We start from the raw sequence: 15975 nt of genomic DNA, 5'->3' as shown, positions 1-15975 counted from the left end.
TCAGAGAGAGAGAAAGGGTGTGTGTGTGTGTTTGAGAGAGAGAGAAAGGGTGTGTGTGTGTGTTTGAGAGAGAGAAAGGGTGAGTGTGAGTGTGTGTGTTTGAGAGAGAGAAAGGGTGAGTGTGTCAGTCTTTTAGTTCCTCGTTCCTCCTTCCTCGTTCCATGGAAAGTCTCGTGAACAAAAGCTTCAAACGTGATCTTCACTCACCAATAGAAAAAGTCAGGGAAAAATTATGTCACCAATAGAAAATCAGCAAGAAAGTTTTGACATTAGCTTTTCTTTAACCAATCATCTCCCGCTACACACGTTTCTTGATTCGGGGCCACACCTTACACTCGTGTGATTCGCTAAGATGGAATAATGAGAAACATTTAGTTGACTCCCACATACAGTCTATTAGACTTGAATATGACGCATGATGATGAGGTCAGTCTCTCAGAGGGAAGGCTCTACTCAGGACCACCTCCAATCTGTCTCCTCCCAGAAGACACACCTCCAAAACACACACCAGCCTCTGATTGGCCAGCTGGGAGGCCGTTGCGATCAGGTCCGCTAGGATAGGACGAGAGAGGACAGAAATCATTATTATGGTGTGTGTTTTCAGGTGGAGGTGGAGGTGTGTGTGTTACCTGGTGCAGGTGGAGGTGTGTGTTACCTGGTGCAGGTGGAGGGGTGTGTTACCTGGTGCAGGTGGAGGGGTGTGTGTTACCTGGTGCAGGTGGAGGGGTGTGTTACCTGGTGCAGGTGGAGGGGTGTGTTACCTGGTGCAGGTGGAGGGGTGTGTGTTACCTGGTGCAGGTGGAGGGGTGTGTTACCTGGTGCAGGTGGAGGTGTGTGTGTTACCTGGTGCAGGTGAGGGGTGTGTTACCTGGTGCAGGTGGAGGTGTGTGTGTTACCTGGTGCAGGTGGAGGGGTGTGTTACCTGGTGCAGGTGGAGGTGTGTGTTACCTGGTGCAGGTGGAGGTGTGTGTTACCTGGTGCAGGTGGAGGTGTGTGTTACCTGGTGCAGGTGGAGGGGTGTGTGTTACCTGGTGCAGGTGGAGGGGTGTGTGTTACCTGGTGCAGGTGGAGGGGTGTGTTACCTGGTGCAGGTGGAGGGGTGTGTTACCTGGTGCAGGTGGAGGGGTGTGTGTTACCTGGTGCAGGTGGAGGGGTGTGTTACCTGGTGCAGGTGGAGGTGTGTGTTACCTGGTGCAGGTGGAGGGGTGTGTTACCTGGTGCAGGTGGAGGGTGTGGTTACCTGGTGCAGGTTGGAGGTGTGTGTGTTACCTGGTGCAGGTGGAGGTGTATGTTACCTGGTGCAGGTGGAGGGGTGTGTGTTACCTGGTGCAGGTGGAGGTGTGTGTTACCTGGTGCAGGTGGAGGTGTGTGTTACCTGGTGCAGGTGGAGGTGTGTGTTACCTGGTGCAGGTGGAGGTGTGTGTTACCTGGTGCAGATGGAGGGGTGTGTTACCTGGTGCAGGTGGAGGGGTGTGTGTTACCTGGTGCAGGTGGAGGTGTGTGTTACCTGGTGCAGGTGGAGGTGTGTGTTACCTGGTGCAGGTGGAGGGGTGTGTTACCTGGTGCAGGTGAGGTGTGTGTGTAACCTGGTGCAGGTGGAGGGGTGTGTTACCTGGTGCAGGTGGAGGGGTGTGTTACCTGGTGCAGGTGGAGGGGTGTGTGAGGGTTGTGTACCTGGTGCAGGTGGAGGGGTGTGTGTTACCTGGGGCAGGTGGAGGGTGTGTTACCTGTGCAGGTGGAGGTGTGTGTGTTACCTGGTGCAGGTGAGGGGTGTGGTTACCTGGTGCAGGTGGAGGTGTGTGTGTTACCTGGTGCAGGTGGAGGGGTGTGTTACCTGGTGCAGGGTGGAGGGGGTGGGTGTTACCCTGGTGCAGGTGGAGGGGTGTGTTACCTGGTGCAGGTGGAGGGTGTGTGTTACCTGGTGCAGGTGGAGGGGTGTGTTACCTGGTTGCAGGTGGAGGGTGTGTGGTAACCTGGTGGCAGGTGGAGGGGTGTGTTACCTGGTGCAGGTGGAGGGGTGTGTGTTACCTGGTGCAGGTGGAGGGGTGTGTGTTAACTGGTGCAGGTGGAGGGGTGTGTTACCTGGTGCAGGTGGAGGTGTGTGTGTTACCTGGTGCAGGTGGAGGTGTGTGTTACCTGGTGCAGGTGTGTGTGTTACCTGGTGCAGGTGGAGGGGTGTGTGTTACCTGGTGCAGGTGGAGGGGTGTGTGTTACCTGGTGCAGGTGGAGGGGTGTGTGTTACCTGGTGCAGGTGGAGGGGTGTGTGTTACCTGGTGCAGGTGGAGGGGTGTGTGTTACCTGGTGCAGGTGGAGGTGTGTGTTACCTGGTGCAGTGGAGGTGTGTGTTACCTGGTGCAGGTGGAGGTGTGTGTGTTACCTGGTGCAGGTGGAGGTGTGTGTTACCTGGTGCAGGTGGAGGTGTGTGTTACCTGGTGCAGGTGGAGGTGTGTGTGTTACCTGGTGCAGGTGGAGGTGTGTGTTACCTGGTGCAGGTGGAGGTGTGTGTTACCTGGTGCAGGTGGAGGCGTGTGTGTTACCTGGTGCAGGTGGAGGTGTGTGTTACCTGGTGCAGGTGGAGGGGTGTGTGTTACCTGGTGCAGGTGGAGGGGTGTGTGTTACCTGGTGCAGGTGGAGGGGTGGTGTTACCTGGTGCAGGTGGAGGGGTGTGTTACCTGGTGCAGGTGGAGGGGTGTGTGTTACCTGGTGCAGGTGGAGGGGTGTGTTACCTGGTGCAGGTGGAGGTGTGTGTGTTACCTGGTGCAGGTGAGGGGTGTGTTACCTGGTGCAGGTGGAGGTGTGTGTGTTACCTGGTGCAGGTGGAGGGGTGTGTTACCTGGTGCAGGTGGAGGTGTGTGTTACCTGGTGCAGGTGGAGGTGTGTGTTACCTGGTGCAGGTGGAGGGGTGTGTTACCTGGTGTAGGTGGAGGTGTGTGTGTTACCTGGTGCAGGTGGAGGTGTGTGTTACCTGGTGCAGGTGGAGGGGTGTGTGTTACCTGGTGCAGGTGGAGGGGTGTGTGTTACCTGGTGCAGGTGGAGGTGTGTGTTACCTGGTGCAGGTGGAGGTGTGTGTTACCTGGTGCAGGTGGAGGCGTGTGTGTTACCTGGTGCAGGTGGAGGTGTGTGTTACCTGGTGCAGGTGGAGGGGTGTGTGTTACCTGGTGCAGGTGGAGGGGTGTGTGTTACCTGGTGCAGGTGGAGGGGTGTGTTACCTGGTGCAGGTGGAGGGTGTGTTACCTGGTGCAGGTGGAGGGGTGTGTGTTACCTGGTGCAGGTGGAGGGGTGTGTTACCTGGTGCAGGTGGAGGTGTGTGTGTTACCTGGTGCAGGTGAGGGGTGTGTTACCTGGTGCAGGTGGAGGGGTGTGTTACCTGGTGCAGGTGGAGGTGTGTGTTACCTGGTGCAGGTGGAGGGGTGTGTTACCTGGTGCAGGTGGAGGTGTGTGTTACCTGGTGCAGGTGGAGGTGTGTGTTACCTGGTGCAGGTGGAGGTGTGTGTTACCTGGTGCAGGTGGAGGGGTGTGTGTTACCTGGTGCAGGTGGAGGGGTGTGTGTTACCTGGTGCAGGTGGAGGGGTGTGTTACCTGGTGCAGGTGGAGGGGTGTGTTACCTGGTGCAGGTGGAGGGGTGTGTGTTACCTGGTGCAGGTGGAGGGGTGTGTTACCTGGTGCAGGTGGAGGTGTGTGTGTTACCTGGTGCAGGTGGAGGGGTGTGTTACCTGGTGCAGGTGGAGGTGTGTGTGTTACCTGGTGCAGGTGGAGGGGTGTGTTACCTGGTGCAGGTGGAGGTGTGTGTGTTACCTGGTGCAGGTGGAGGTGTATGTTACCTGGTGCAGGTGGAGGGGTGTGTGTTACCTGGTGCAGGTGGAGGTGTGTGTTACCTGGTGCAGGTGGAGGTGTGTGTTACCTGGTGCAGGTGGAGGTGTGTGTTACCTGGTGCAGGTGGAGGTGTGTGTTACCTGGTGCAGATGGAGGGGTGTGTTACCTGGTGCAGGTGGAGGGGTGTGTGTTACCTGGTGCAGGTGGAGGTGTGTGTTACCTGGTGCAGGTGGAGGTGTGTGTTACCTGGTGCAGGTGGAGGGGTGTGTTACCTGGTGCAGGTGGAGGTGTGTGTGTAACCTGGTGCAGGTGGAGGGGTGTGTTACCTGGTGCAGGTGGAGGGGTGTGTTACCTGGTGCAGGTGGAGGGGTGTGTGTTACCTGGTGCAGGTGGAGGGGTGTGTTACCTGGTGCAGGTGGAGGTGTGTGTGTTACCTGGTGCAGGTGAGGGGTGTGTTACCTGGTGCAGGTGGAGGTGTGTGTGTTACCTGGTGCAGGTGGAGGGGTGTGTTACCTGGTGCAGGTGGAGGTGTGTGTGTTACCTGGTGCAGGTGGAGGTGTGTGTGTTACCTGGTGCAGGTGGAGGTGTGTGTTACCTGGTGCAGGTGGAGGGGTGTGTGTTACCTGGTGCAGGTGGAGGAGTGTGTGTTACCTGGTGCAGGTGGAGGGGTGTGTTACCTGGTGCAGGTGGAGGGGTGTGTTACCTGGTGCAGGTGGAGGGGTGTGTGTTACCTGGTGCAGGTGGAGGGGTGTGTTACCTGGTGCAGGTGGAGGTGTGTGTGTTACCTGGTGCAGGTGGAGGGGTGTGTTACCTGGTGCAGGTGGAGGTGTGTGTGTAACCTGGTGCAGGTGGAGGGGTGTGTTACCTGGTGCAGGTGGAGGGGTGTGTGTTACCTGGTGCAGGTGGAGGGGTGTGTGTTAACTGGTGCAGGTGGAGGGGTGTGTTACCTGGTGCAGGTGGAGGTGTGTGTGTTACCTGGTGCAGGTGGAGGTGTGTGTTACCTGGTGCAGGTGTGTGTGTTACCTGGTGCAGGTGGAGGGGTGTGTGTTACCTGGTGCAGGTGGAGGGGTGTGTGTTACCTGGTGCAGGTGTGTGTGTTACCTGGTGCAGGTGGAGGGGTGTGTGTTACCTGGTGCAGGTGGAGGGGTGTGTGTTACCTGGTGCAGGTGGAGGGGTGTGTGTTACCTGGTGCAGGTGGAGGTGTGTGTTACCTGGTGCAGGTGGAGGTGTGTGTTACCTGGTGCAGGTGGAGGTGTGTGTGTTACCTGGTGCAGGTGGAGGTGTGTGTTACCTGGTGCAGGTGGAGGTGTGTGTTACCTGGTGCAGGTGGAGGTGTGTGTGTTACCTGGTGCAGGTGGAGGTGTGTGTTACCTGGTGCAGGTGGAGGGGTGTGTTACCTGGTGCAGGTGGAGGGGTGTGTTACCTGGTGCAGGTGGAGGTGTGTGTGCTGAAAAGCCTCCGTGCGTCAGGATGGTGAACCAGTGGTCAGAGTGGGAGGGGCCATGTGGAGGGGAGGGGCCTGAAGGGGTGCTGGCGGCGGAGCTTCCAGGAAGGAACACTGCATCTACCATCACCCCATCAGATAGAGCTAGAGAGAGGGAGGGAGGGAGGAGAGAGAGAGGGAGGAAGGGAGGGAGGGAGGGAGAGAGAGAAAGAGAGGGAGGGAGAGAGAGAGAGAGGGAGGGAGAGAGAGAGAGGGAGGGAGGGAGGGAGGGAGCGAGAGAGAGAGGGAGAGAGGGTGAGAGAGAGAGGGGAAGGGAGAGAGAGAGGGAGAGAGAGAGGGAGAGAGGGAGAGTGGGAGAGAGGGAGAGAGAGAGAGAGAGAGAGAGAGAGAGAGGGAGGGAGGGAGGGAGGGAGAGAGAGGGAGGGAGGTGGAGAGAGGGAGATGGAGAGAGGGAGGCAGGGAGGGAAGTTAGGAAGGTGTGAGGGATGAATAATTTAACCAGGGAAAGAAATCTCTTTTAAAAGTAAATGAATCAAAGCCGTGTACCTCTCAGTGTGAGAGTGTAGTGTCCAGTCTGGGTGTAGCTCTCTGTAGGGCTGTAGTTCTCCAGACCTCCACAACACCGAAGGTCCTGGAACTCTCCCGTCTGCATCTCCACGGCAACCGCCTGTTGCTCCCTGGTCGCCGGGCAGTACTGTAAGGGCACCGTCTCCATGGCAACGCGAGCCAGGCCCAGCCGACAACCACCCAACAACGAGACAGGAGAGGAAGGGGCCGTGAGGAAGGCCTGATCGTCATCATCATCATCATCATCCTCCTCCTCATCATAGTTGGTCTCCAGGAACTCCATGGAGGCTTCCCACAGACTGCCCTCTGCCAGAGAGATGTTAGGACAACAACGTTACTACAACCTTAGTACAACGTTACTACAGACTGCCCTCTGCCAGAGAGATGTTACGACTACAACGTTACTACAGACTGCCCTCTGCCAGAGAGATGTTAAGACTACAGCGTTACTACAGACTGCCCTCTGCCAGAGAGATGTTAGGACTACAATGTTACTACAGACTGCCCTCTGCCAGAGAGATGTTACTACTACAACGTTACTACAGACCGCCCTCTGCCAGAGAGATGTTACTACTACAACGTTACTACAGACTGCCCTCTGCCAGAGAGATGTTACTACTACAACGTTACTACAGACTGCCCTCTGCCAGAGAGATGTTAGGACTACAACGTTACTACAGACTGCCCTCTGCCAGAGAGATGTTACTACTACAACGTTACTACAGACCGCCCTCTGCCAGAGATGTTACTACTACAACGTTACTACAGACTGCCCTCTGCCAGAGAGATGTTACTACTACAACGTTACTACAGACCGCCCTCTGCCAGAGATGTTACTACTACAACGTTACTACAGACTGCCCTCTGCCAGAGAGATGTTACTACTACAACGTTACTACAGACTGCCCTCTGCCAGAGAGATGTTACTACTACAACGTTACTACAGACTGCCCTCTGCCAGAGAGATGTTAGGACTACAACGTTACTACAGACTGCCCTCTGCCAGACAGATGTTACTACTACAACGTTACTACAGACTGCCCTCTGCCAGAGAGATGTTAGGACTACAACGTTACTACAGACCGCCCTCTGCCAGAGAGATGTTACTACTACAACATTACTACAGACCGCCCTCTGCCAGAGAGATGTTACTACTACAACGTTACTACAGACTGCCCTCTGCCAGAGAGATGTTACGACTACAACGTTACTACAGACTGCCCTCTGCCAGAGAGATGTTACTACCACAACGTTACTACAGACTGCCCTCTGCCAGAGAGATGTTACTACTACAACGTTACTACAGACTGCCCTCTGCCAGAGAGATGTTACTACTACAACGTTACTACAGACTGCCCTCTGCCAGAGAGATGTTACGACTACAACGTTACTACAACCTTACTACAACGTTACTACAGACTGCCCTCTGCCAGAGAGATGTTACAATCACTCCATCACTCATTTAGTGGTTAATAGTGTCTACTCCATCACTCATTTAGTGGTTAACAGTGGCTACTCCATCACTCATTTAGTGGTTAATAGTGTCTACTCCATCACTCATTTAGTGGTTAACAGTGGCTACTCCATCACTCATTTAGTGGTTAACAGTGGCTACTCCATCCCTCATTTAGTGGTTAATAGAGGCTACTCCATCACTCATTTAGTGGTTAACAGTGGCTACTCCATCCCTCATTTAGTGGTTAATAGAGGCTACTCCATCACTCATTTAGTGGTTAATAGTGGCTACTCCATCACTCATTTAGTGGTTAATAGTGGCTACTCCATCACTCATTTAGTGGTTAACAGTGGCTACTCCATCCCTCATTTAGTGGTTAATAGAGGCTACTCCATCACTCATTTAGTGGCTAATAGTGTCTACTCCATCACTCATTTAGTGGTTAATAGAGGCTACTCCATCACTCATTTAGTGGTTAACAGTGGCTACTCCATCACTCATTTAGTGGTTAATAGTGTCTACTCCATCACTCATTTAGTGGTTAACAGTGGCTACTCCATCACTCATTTAGTGGTTAATAGTGGCTACTCCATCACTCATTTAGTGGTTAATAGAGGCTACTCCATCACTCATTTAGTGGTTAATAGTGGCTACTCCATCACTCATTTAGTGGTTAATAGTGGCTACTCCATCACTCATTTAGTGGTTAATAGTGGCTACTCCATCACTCATTTAGTGGTTAACAGTGGCTACTCCATCCCTCATTTAGTGGTTAATAGAGGCTACTCCATCACTCATTTAGTGGTTAATAGTGGCTACTCCATCACTCATTTAGTGGTTAATAGTGGCTACTCCATCCCTCATTTAGTGGTTAATAGAGGCTACTCCATCACTCATTTAGTGGTTAATAGAGGCTACTCCATCACTCATTTAGTGGTTAATAGTGGCTACTCCATCACTCATTTAGTGGTTAATAGTGGCTACTCCATCACTCATTTAGTGGCTACTCCATCACTCATTTAGTGGTTAATAGTGTCTACTCCATCACTCATTTAGTGGTTAATAGTGTCTACTCCATCACTCATTTAGTGGTTAATAGTGGCTACTCCATCACTACTACAACGTAACTACAACGTTACTACAACATTGGTACATTACTACAGGGTTCCTGTGAAATCAGTCTGACCTGTGTCGGTTTCCTCCTCTGGATGGGTCCCCAGAGTCAGTCTGCAGAAAACACACACACACACACACACACACACACACACACACACACACACACACACACACACACACACACACACACACACACACACACACACACACACACACACACACACACACACACACACAGTGCATTAGAAAAGTATTCATATCCCTTGACTTATTCCACATTTTGTTAGGTTTACAGCCTTATTCTAAAACTGATTAAATAAATGTTTTTCCTCATCAATCTACACACAATATCCCTAAATGACAAATAAAAAACAGAAATACCTTATTTACATAAGTATTCAGACCCCTTTGCTATGAGACTAGAAATTGAGCTCAGGCGCATCCTGTTTCCATTGATCATCCTTGAGATGTTTATACAACTTGATTGGACTCCACCTGCGGTAAATTAAATTGATTGGACATGATTTGAAAAGGCACACACCTGTCTATATAAGGTCCCACAGTTTACAGTGCATGTCAGAGCAAAAACCAAGCCATGAGGTCGAAGGAATTGTCCGTAGAGCTCCGAGACAGGATTATGTTGAGGCACATATCTGGGGAAGGGTACCAAACAATGTCTGCAGCATTGAACGTCCCCAAGAACACAGTGGCCTCCATCATTCTGAAATGGAAGAAGTTTGGAACCACCAAGACTCTTCCTAGAGCTGGCAGCCTGGCCAAACTGAGCAATCTGGGGAGAAGGGAAGTGGCTTGGTCTGAGCAAGAACCCTTGCTCCAGAGTTCCTCTGTGGAGATGGGAGAACCTTCCAGAAGGACAACCATCCAGAAAGCCAAGCATCACATCTGGAGGAAACCTGGCACCATCCCTACAGTGAAGCATGGTGGTGGCAGCGTTATGCTTTGGGGATGTTTTTCAGAGGCAGGGACTGGAAGACTAGTCAGTATTGAGGGAAAGATTAACGTAGCAAAGTACAGAGAGATCCTTGATGAAAACCTGCTCCAGAGCGCTCAGGACCTCAGACTGGGGCGAAGGTTCACCTTCCAACAGGACAACAAACCTAAGCACATTGCCAAGACAATGTCCTTGAGTTTCCCAGCCAGAGCCCGGACTTGAAGCCGATCGAACATCTCTGGAAAGACCTGAGAATCGCTGAGCAGCGACGCTCCCCATCCAACCTGACAGAGCTTGAGAGGATCTGCAGAGAAGAATGGGAAAAACTCCCCAAATACAGGCGTGCCAAGTTTGTAGCGTCATACCCAAGAAGACTCGAGGCTGTAATCGCTGCCAAAGGTGCTTCAACAAAGCACGCTTCGCCTGATGTATTGTTGTCTCTACCTTCTTGTGCTGTTGTCTGTAGCTAATAATGTTTGCGCCATACTGTGTTGCTACAGTGTTGTTGTCATGTGTTGCTACCATGCTGTGTTGTCATGTGTTTCTACCATGCTGTGTTGTCATGTGTTTCTACCATGCTGTGTTGTCATGTGTTGCTGCCATGCTGTGTTGTCAGGTGTTGCTGCCATGCTGTGTTGTCATGTGTTGCTGCCATGCTGTGTTGTCATGTGTTGCTACCATGCTGTGTTGTCATGTGTTGCTACCATGCTGTGTTGTCATGTGTTGCTGCCATGCTGTGTTGTCAGGTGTTGCTACCATGCTGTGTTGTCATGTGTTGCTACCATGCTGTGTTGTCATGTGTTGCTGCCATGCTGTGTTGTCAGGTGTTGCTGCCATGCTGTGTTGTTGTCTTAGGACTCTCTTTATGTAGTGTTGTGATGTGTGTTTTGTCCTATATTTTTATTTTATTTATTTATTATTTTTAATCCCAGTCCCCGTCGGTCTTTTGCCTTTTGGTAGGCCGTCATTGTAAATAACAATTTGTTCTTAACCGACTTCCTAGTGAAATAAAGGTGAAATTAAATAAAAACTTATGTAAATGTGATGTTTCAGTTTTTAAATTTTTTATACATTTCCAAACATTTCTAAAAACCTGTTTTTGCTTTTTGGGGTATTGTGTGTAGATTGATGAGGAACAAAAACAATGTAATCCATTTTAGAATAAGGCTGTAACGTAACAAAATGTGGAAAAAGTCAAGTGGTCTGAATACTTTATGAATGCACTGTACACCAGTCTCAACGTCAACAGTGAAGAGGCGACTCAAGGATGCTGGCCTTCTAGGCAGAGTTCCTCTGTCCAGTGTCTGTGTTCTTTTGCCCATCTTAATATTTTCTTTTTATTGGCCAGTTTGAGACATGGCTTTTTCTTTGCAACTCTGCCTAGAAGGCCAACATCCTGGAGTCGTCTCTTCACTGTTGACGTCGAGACTGGTGTTTTGCCGGTACTATTTAATGAAGCTGCCAGTTGAGGACTTGTGAGGCGTCTGTTTCTCAAACTAGACACTCTAATGTACTTGTTCTCTTGCTCAGTTGTGCACCGGGGCCTCCCACTCCTCTTTCTATTCTAGTTAGAGCCAGTTTGTGCTGTTCTGTGAAGGGAGTAGTACACAGTGTTGTACCAGATCTTTAGTTTCTTGGAAATTTCTCACATGGAATAGCCATCATTTCTCAGAACAAGAATAGACTGACGAGTTTCAGAAGAAAGTTCTTTGTTTCTGGCCATTTTGAGCCTGTAATCGAACTCACTAATGCTGATGCTCCAGATACTCAACTAGTCTAAAGAAGGACAGTTTTATTGCTTCTTTAATCAAGACAATATTTTTCAGCTGTGCTAACATAATTGCAAAAGGGTTTTCTAATGATCAATTAACCTTTTTAAAATGATAAACTTGGATTAGCTAACACAACGTGCCATTGGAACACAGGAGTGATGGTTGCTGATAATGGGCCTCTGTACACCTATGTAGATATTTGTAACGTCTGCTTCCAGCTCACACTCTCAAACACATAGATCCCCTGAATGCAGCTCACTCTCCAGATCCCAATCACCTGAATTCTGATCCCCTGTTCACACACCTGTATGTCATTATCACACAATATTTAGTTCAGTTCTTTGCACCCCATCATTGTGAGGTATTGCTTGTTTTTGACACACTTCTATTTGAAGCGCTGGTTTTCCCATGATTTACTCCTCCTGTGTATGATAGTTTTCGCCTGCCTCACTAACGACGCCTTTTGCCTATTTCCTGCCTGTACTTTAGCCTATCGGATTTCCTCTTATCAACCCATTGCCTGATCTCCCGGACTACGTTACAAGCCTTTTCCCTGCCTGAAATGTTGCCCTTTTGGACCCCCTGTGTCTGACCTGCCTGCACCTGGACCCAGCTACCTGCATCCTGTGTATGACCTTCTGCCTGCCCCTGAACCCAGCTACCTGTCCCTGGACCCAGCTACCTGCCCCTGGACCCAGCTACCTGCCCCTGGACCCAGCTACCTGTCCCTGGACCCAGCTACCTGCCCCTGGACCCAGCTACCTGCCCCTGGACCCAGCTACCTGCCCCTGGACCCAGCTACCTGCCCCTGGACCCAGCTACCTGCATCCTCCTGTGTATGACCTTCTGCCTGGCCCTGGACACAGCTACCTGCCTCCTCCTGTGTATGACCTTCTGCCTGCCCCTGGACCCAGCTACCTACCTCCTCCTGTGTATGACCTTCTGCCTGCCCCTTGACCCAGCTACCTGCCTCCTCCTGTGTATGACCTTCTGCCTGCCCCTGGACCCTGCTACCTGCCTCCTCCTGTATATGACCTTCTGCCTGTCCCTGGACCCAGCTACCTGCCTCCTCCTGTGTATGACCTTCTGCCTGCCCCTGGACCCAGCTACCTGCCCCTGGACCCAGCTACCTGCCCCTGGACCCAGCTACCAGCCCCTGGACCCAGCTACCTGCCTCCTCCTGTGTATGACCTTCTGCCTGCCCCTGGACCCAGCTACCTTCCTCCTTCTGTGTATGACCTTCTGCCTGCCCCTGGACGCAGCTACCTGCCTCCTCCTGTGTATGACCTGCCTGCCCCTGGACGCAGCTACCTGCCTCCTGTGTATGACCTTCTGCCTGCCCCTGGACGCAGCTACCTGCCTCCTCCTGTGTATGAACTTCTGCCTGCCCCTGTACCCAGCTACCTGCCCCTGGACCCAGCTACCAGCCCCTGGACCCAGCTACCTGCCTCCTCCTGTGTATGACCTTCTGCCTGCCCCTGGACCCAGCTACCTTCCTCCTTCTGTGTATGACCTTCTGCCTGCCCCTGGACGCAGCTACCTGCCTCCTCCTGTGTATGACCTGCCTGCCCCTGGACGCAGCTACCTGCCTCCTGTGTATGACCTTCTGCCTGCCCCTGGACGCAGCTACCTGCCCCTGGACCCAGCTACCTGCCTCCTCCTGTGTATGAACTTCTGCCTGCCCCTGTACCCAGCTACCTGCCTCCTCCTGTGTATGACCTTCTGCCTGCCCCTGTACCCAGCTACCTGCCTCCTCCTGTGTATGACCTTCTGCCTGCCCCTGGTCCCAGCTACGTGCCTCCTCCTGTTTATGACCTTCTGCCTGCCCCTGGACCCAGCTATCTGCCCCTGGACCCAGCTACCTGCCCCTGGACCCAGCTACCTGCCCCTGGACCCAGCTACCTGCCTCCTCCTGTGTATGACCTTCTACCTGCCCCTGGACCCAGCTACCAGCATCCTCCTGTGTATGACCTTCTGCCTGCCCCTGGACCCAGCTACCTGCCCCTGGACCCAGCTACCTGCCTCCTCCTGTGTATGACCTTCTGCCTGCCCCTGGTCCCAGCTACCTGCCTCCTCCTGTTTATGACCTTCTGCCTGCCCCTGGACCCAGCTACCTGCCCCTGGACCCAGCTACCTGCCCCTGGACCCAGCTACCTGCCCCTGGACCCAGCTACCTGCCTCCTCCTGTGTATGACCTTCTACCTGCCCCTGGACCCAGCTACCAGCCTCCTCCTGTGTATGACCTTCTGCCTTTCCCTGGACCCAGCTACCTGCCCCTGGACCCAGCTACCTGCCTCCTCCTGTGTATGACCTTCTGCCTGCCCCTGGACCCAGCTACCTGCCTCCTCCTGTGTATGACCTTCTTCCTGCCCCTGGACGCAGCTACCTGCCCCTGGACGCGGCTACCTGCCTCCTCCTGTGGTCCTTTACCTATAAAAACCTGCTGCGCTTGAAACCAGCTCTCCGTCTCCATTCGTGTTCATTCCATATTCCATATAAAATCTGCCGTTTCCAGCTACAATAGTCATTTACAACATTAACAATGTCTACACTGTATTTCTGATCAATTTGATGTTATTTTAATGGACAAAAAAGCTTTTCTTTCAAAAACAAGGACATTTCTAAGTGACCCCAAACCTTTGAACGGTAGTGTATATACACACACACTATATATACAAACACAATATATATATATATACATACATACACACACACACACACATTATATATTCACACACAAACACAAAATATATACACACAAAATATATATATACATATTCACACTATATATTCACACACAATACATACAAACACAATATATACACACACCACAATAAATATATATATATACACATATACACACACACACAGTATATATTCACACACACAATATATACAAACACAATATATATATATATATATATATATATATATATATATATTCACAGATTGACACACACCTCTTCCTGGGGGGTCCAGCACTGCTGAAAAGTCTTCTCTTCGGGGATTTACCGTTGCTGAGTCCTAACCTACAACACAACAAGATCTACATAATAACACCTAACCTACAACACAACCAACCCCATTACTCTATACAGCAGTGTGATAACAACCAACCCCATTACTCTATACAGCAGTGTAATAACAACCAACCCCATTACTCTATACAGCAGTGTGATAACAACCAACCCCATTACTCTATACAGCAGTGTGATAATATATACATAATAACAACCAACCCCATTACTCTATACAGCAGTGTAATAATATATACATAACAACCAACCCCATTACTCTATACAGCAGTGTAATAATATATACATAATAACAACCAACCCCATTACTCTATACAGCAGTGTAATAATATATACATAACAACCAACCCCATTACTCTATACAGCAGTGTAATAACAACCAACCCCATTACTCTATACAGCAGTGTAATAATATATACATAATAACAACCAACCCCATTACTCTATACAGCAGTGTAATAATATATACATAATAACAACCAACCCCATTACTCTATACAGCAGTGTGATAACAACCAACCCCATTACTCTATACAGCAGTGTGATAACAACCAACCCCATTACTCTATACAGCAGTGTAATAATATATAACAACCAACCCCATTACTCTATACAGCAGTGTAATAACAACCAACCCCATTACTCTATACAGCAGTGTAATAATATATACATAACAACCAACCCCATTACTCTATACAGCAGTGTAATAACAACCAACCCCATTACTCTATACAGCAGTGTAATAATATATACATAATAACAACCAACCCCATTACTCTATACAGCAGTGTAATAATATATACATAATAACAACCAACCCCATTACTCTATACAGCAGTGTGATAATATATACATAACAACCAACCCCATTACTCTATACAGCAGTGTAATAACAACCAACCCCATTACGCTATACAGCAGTGTGATAATATATACATAATAACAACCAACCACATTACTCTATACAGCAGTGTAATAATATATACATAATAACAACCAACCCCATTACTCTATACAGCAGTGTGATAACAACCAACCCCATTACTCTATACAGCAGTGTAATAACAACCAACCCCATTACTCTATACAGCAGTGTGATAATATATACATAATAACAACCAACCCCATTACTCTATACAGCAGTGTGATAACAACCAACCCCATTACTCTATACAGCAGTGTGATAACAACCAACCCCATTACTCTATACAGCAGTGTAATAACAACCAACCCCATTACTCTATACAGCAGTGTGATAATATATACATAATAACAACCAACCCCATTACTCTATACAGCAGTGTAATAACAACCAACCCCATTACTCTATACAGCAGTGTGATAACAACCAACCCCATTACTGTATACAGCAGTGTGATAACAACCAACCCCATTACTCTATACAGCAGTGTGATAATATATACATAATAACAACCAACCCCATTACTCTATACAGCAGTGTGATAATATATACATAATAACAACCAACCACATTACTCTATACAGCAGTGTGCATCTTACCCTCCTCTCAGCATCAGAAGCCTGGGACTCAATTTGTCCGATGAGCCTGGAGAGGAGGGAGGGAGACGAGGAGAGGAGGGAGAGATACGAGGGGAGAAGGGAGAGATACGGGGGGAGGAGGGAGAGATACGAGGGGAGGAGGGAGGGAGACGAGGGGAGGAGGGAGAGATACGAGGGGAGGAGGGAGAGATACGAGGGGAGGAGGGAGAGATAAGGGGGGAGGAGGGAGAGATACGGGGGGAGGAGGGAGAGATACGAGGAGAGGAGGGAGAGATACGAGGGGAGGAGGGAGAGATACG

The 15975-nt window shown here is 50.4% G+C and overlaps 1 protein-coding gene across 1 annotated transcript; it reads right to left on the bottom strand.

The window, feature by feature from the left end:
* Positions 1-257: 257 nt before the first annotated feature.
* On the bottom strand, positions 258-15827 carry LOC115183249 (uncharacterized). Its single transcript, XM_029744595.1, has 6 exons — positions 15677-15827; positions 14081-14149; positions 8467-8507; positions 5804-6130; positions 5237-5401; positions 258-552 (listed from the first exon to the last, which is right to left on the bottom strand). Exons 1-6 carry the CDS (start codon positions 15688-15690, stop codon positions 428-430), a joined length of 741 nt encoding a protein of 246 aa, XP_029600455.1. The 5' UTR covers positions 15691-15827; the 3' UTR covers positions 258-427.
* Between the last annotated feature and the right edge of the window lie 148 nt (positions 15828-15975).

The sequence above is a fragment of the Salmo trutta genome, unplaced genomic scaffold (genome assembly GCF_901001165.1).
Source record: "Salmo trutta unplaced genomic scaffold, fSalTru1.1, whole genome shotgun sequence".
Classification (NCBI taxonomy): Eukaryota; Metazoa; Chordata; class Actinopteri; order Salmoniformes; family Salmonidae; genus Salmo; species Salmo trutta.
The sequence above is the reverse complement of the archived record's forward strand: the minus strand, read 5'-3'. Positions and strand labels throughout refer to the sequence as shown.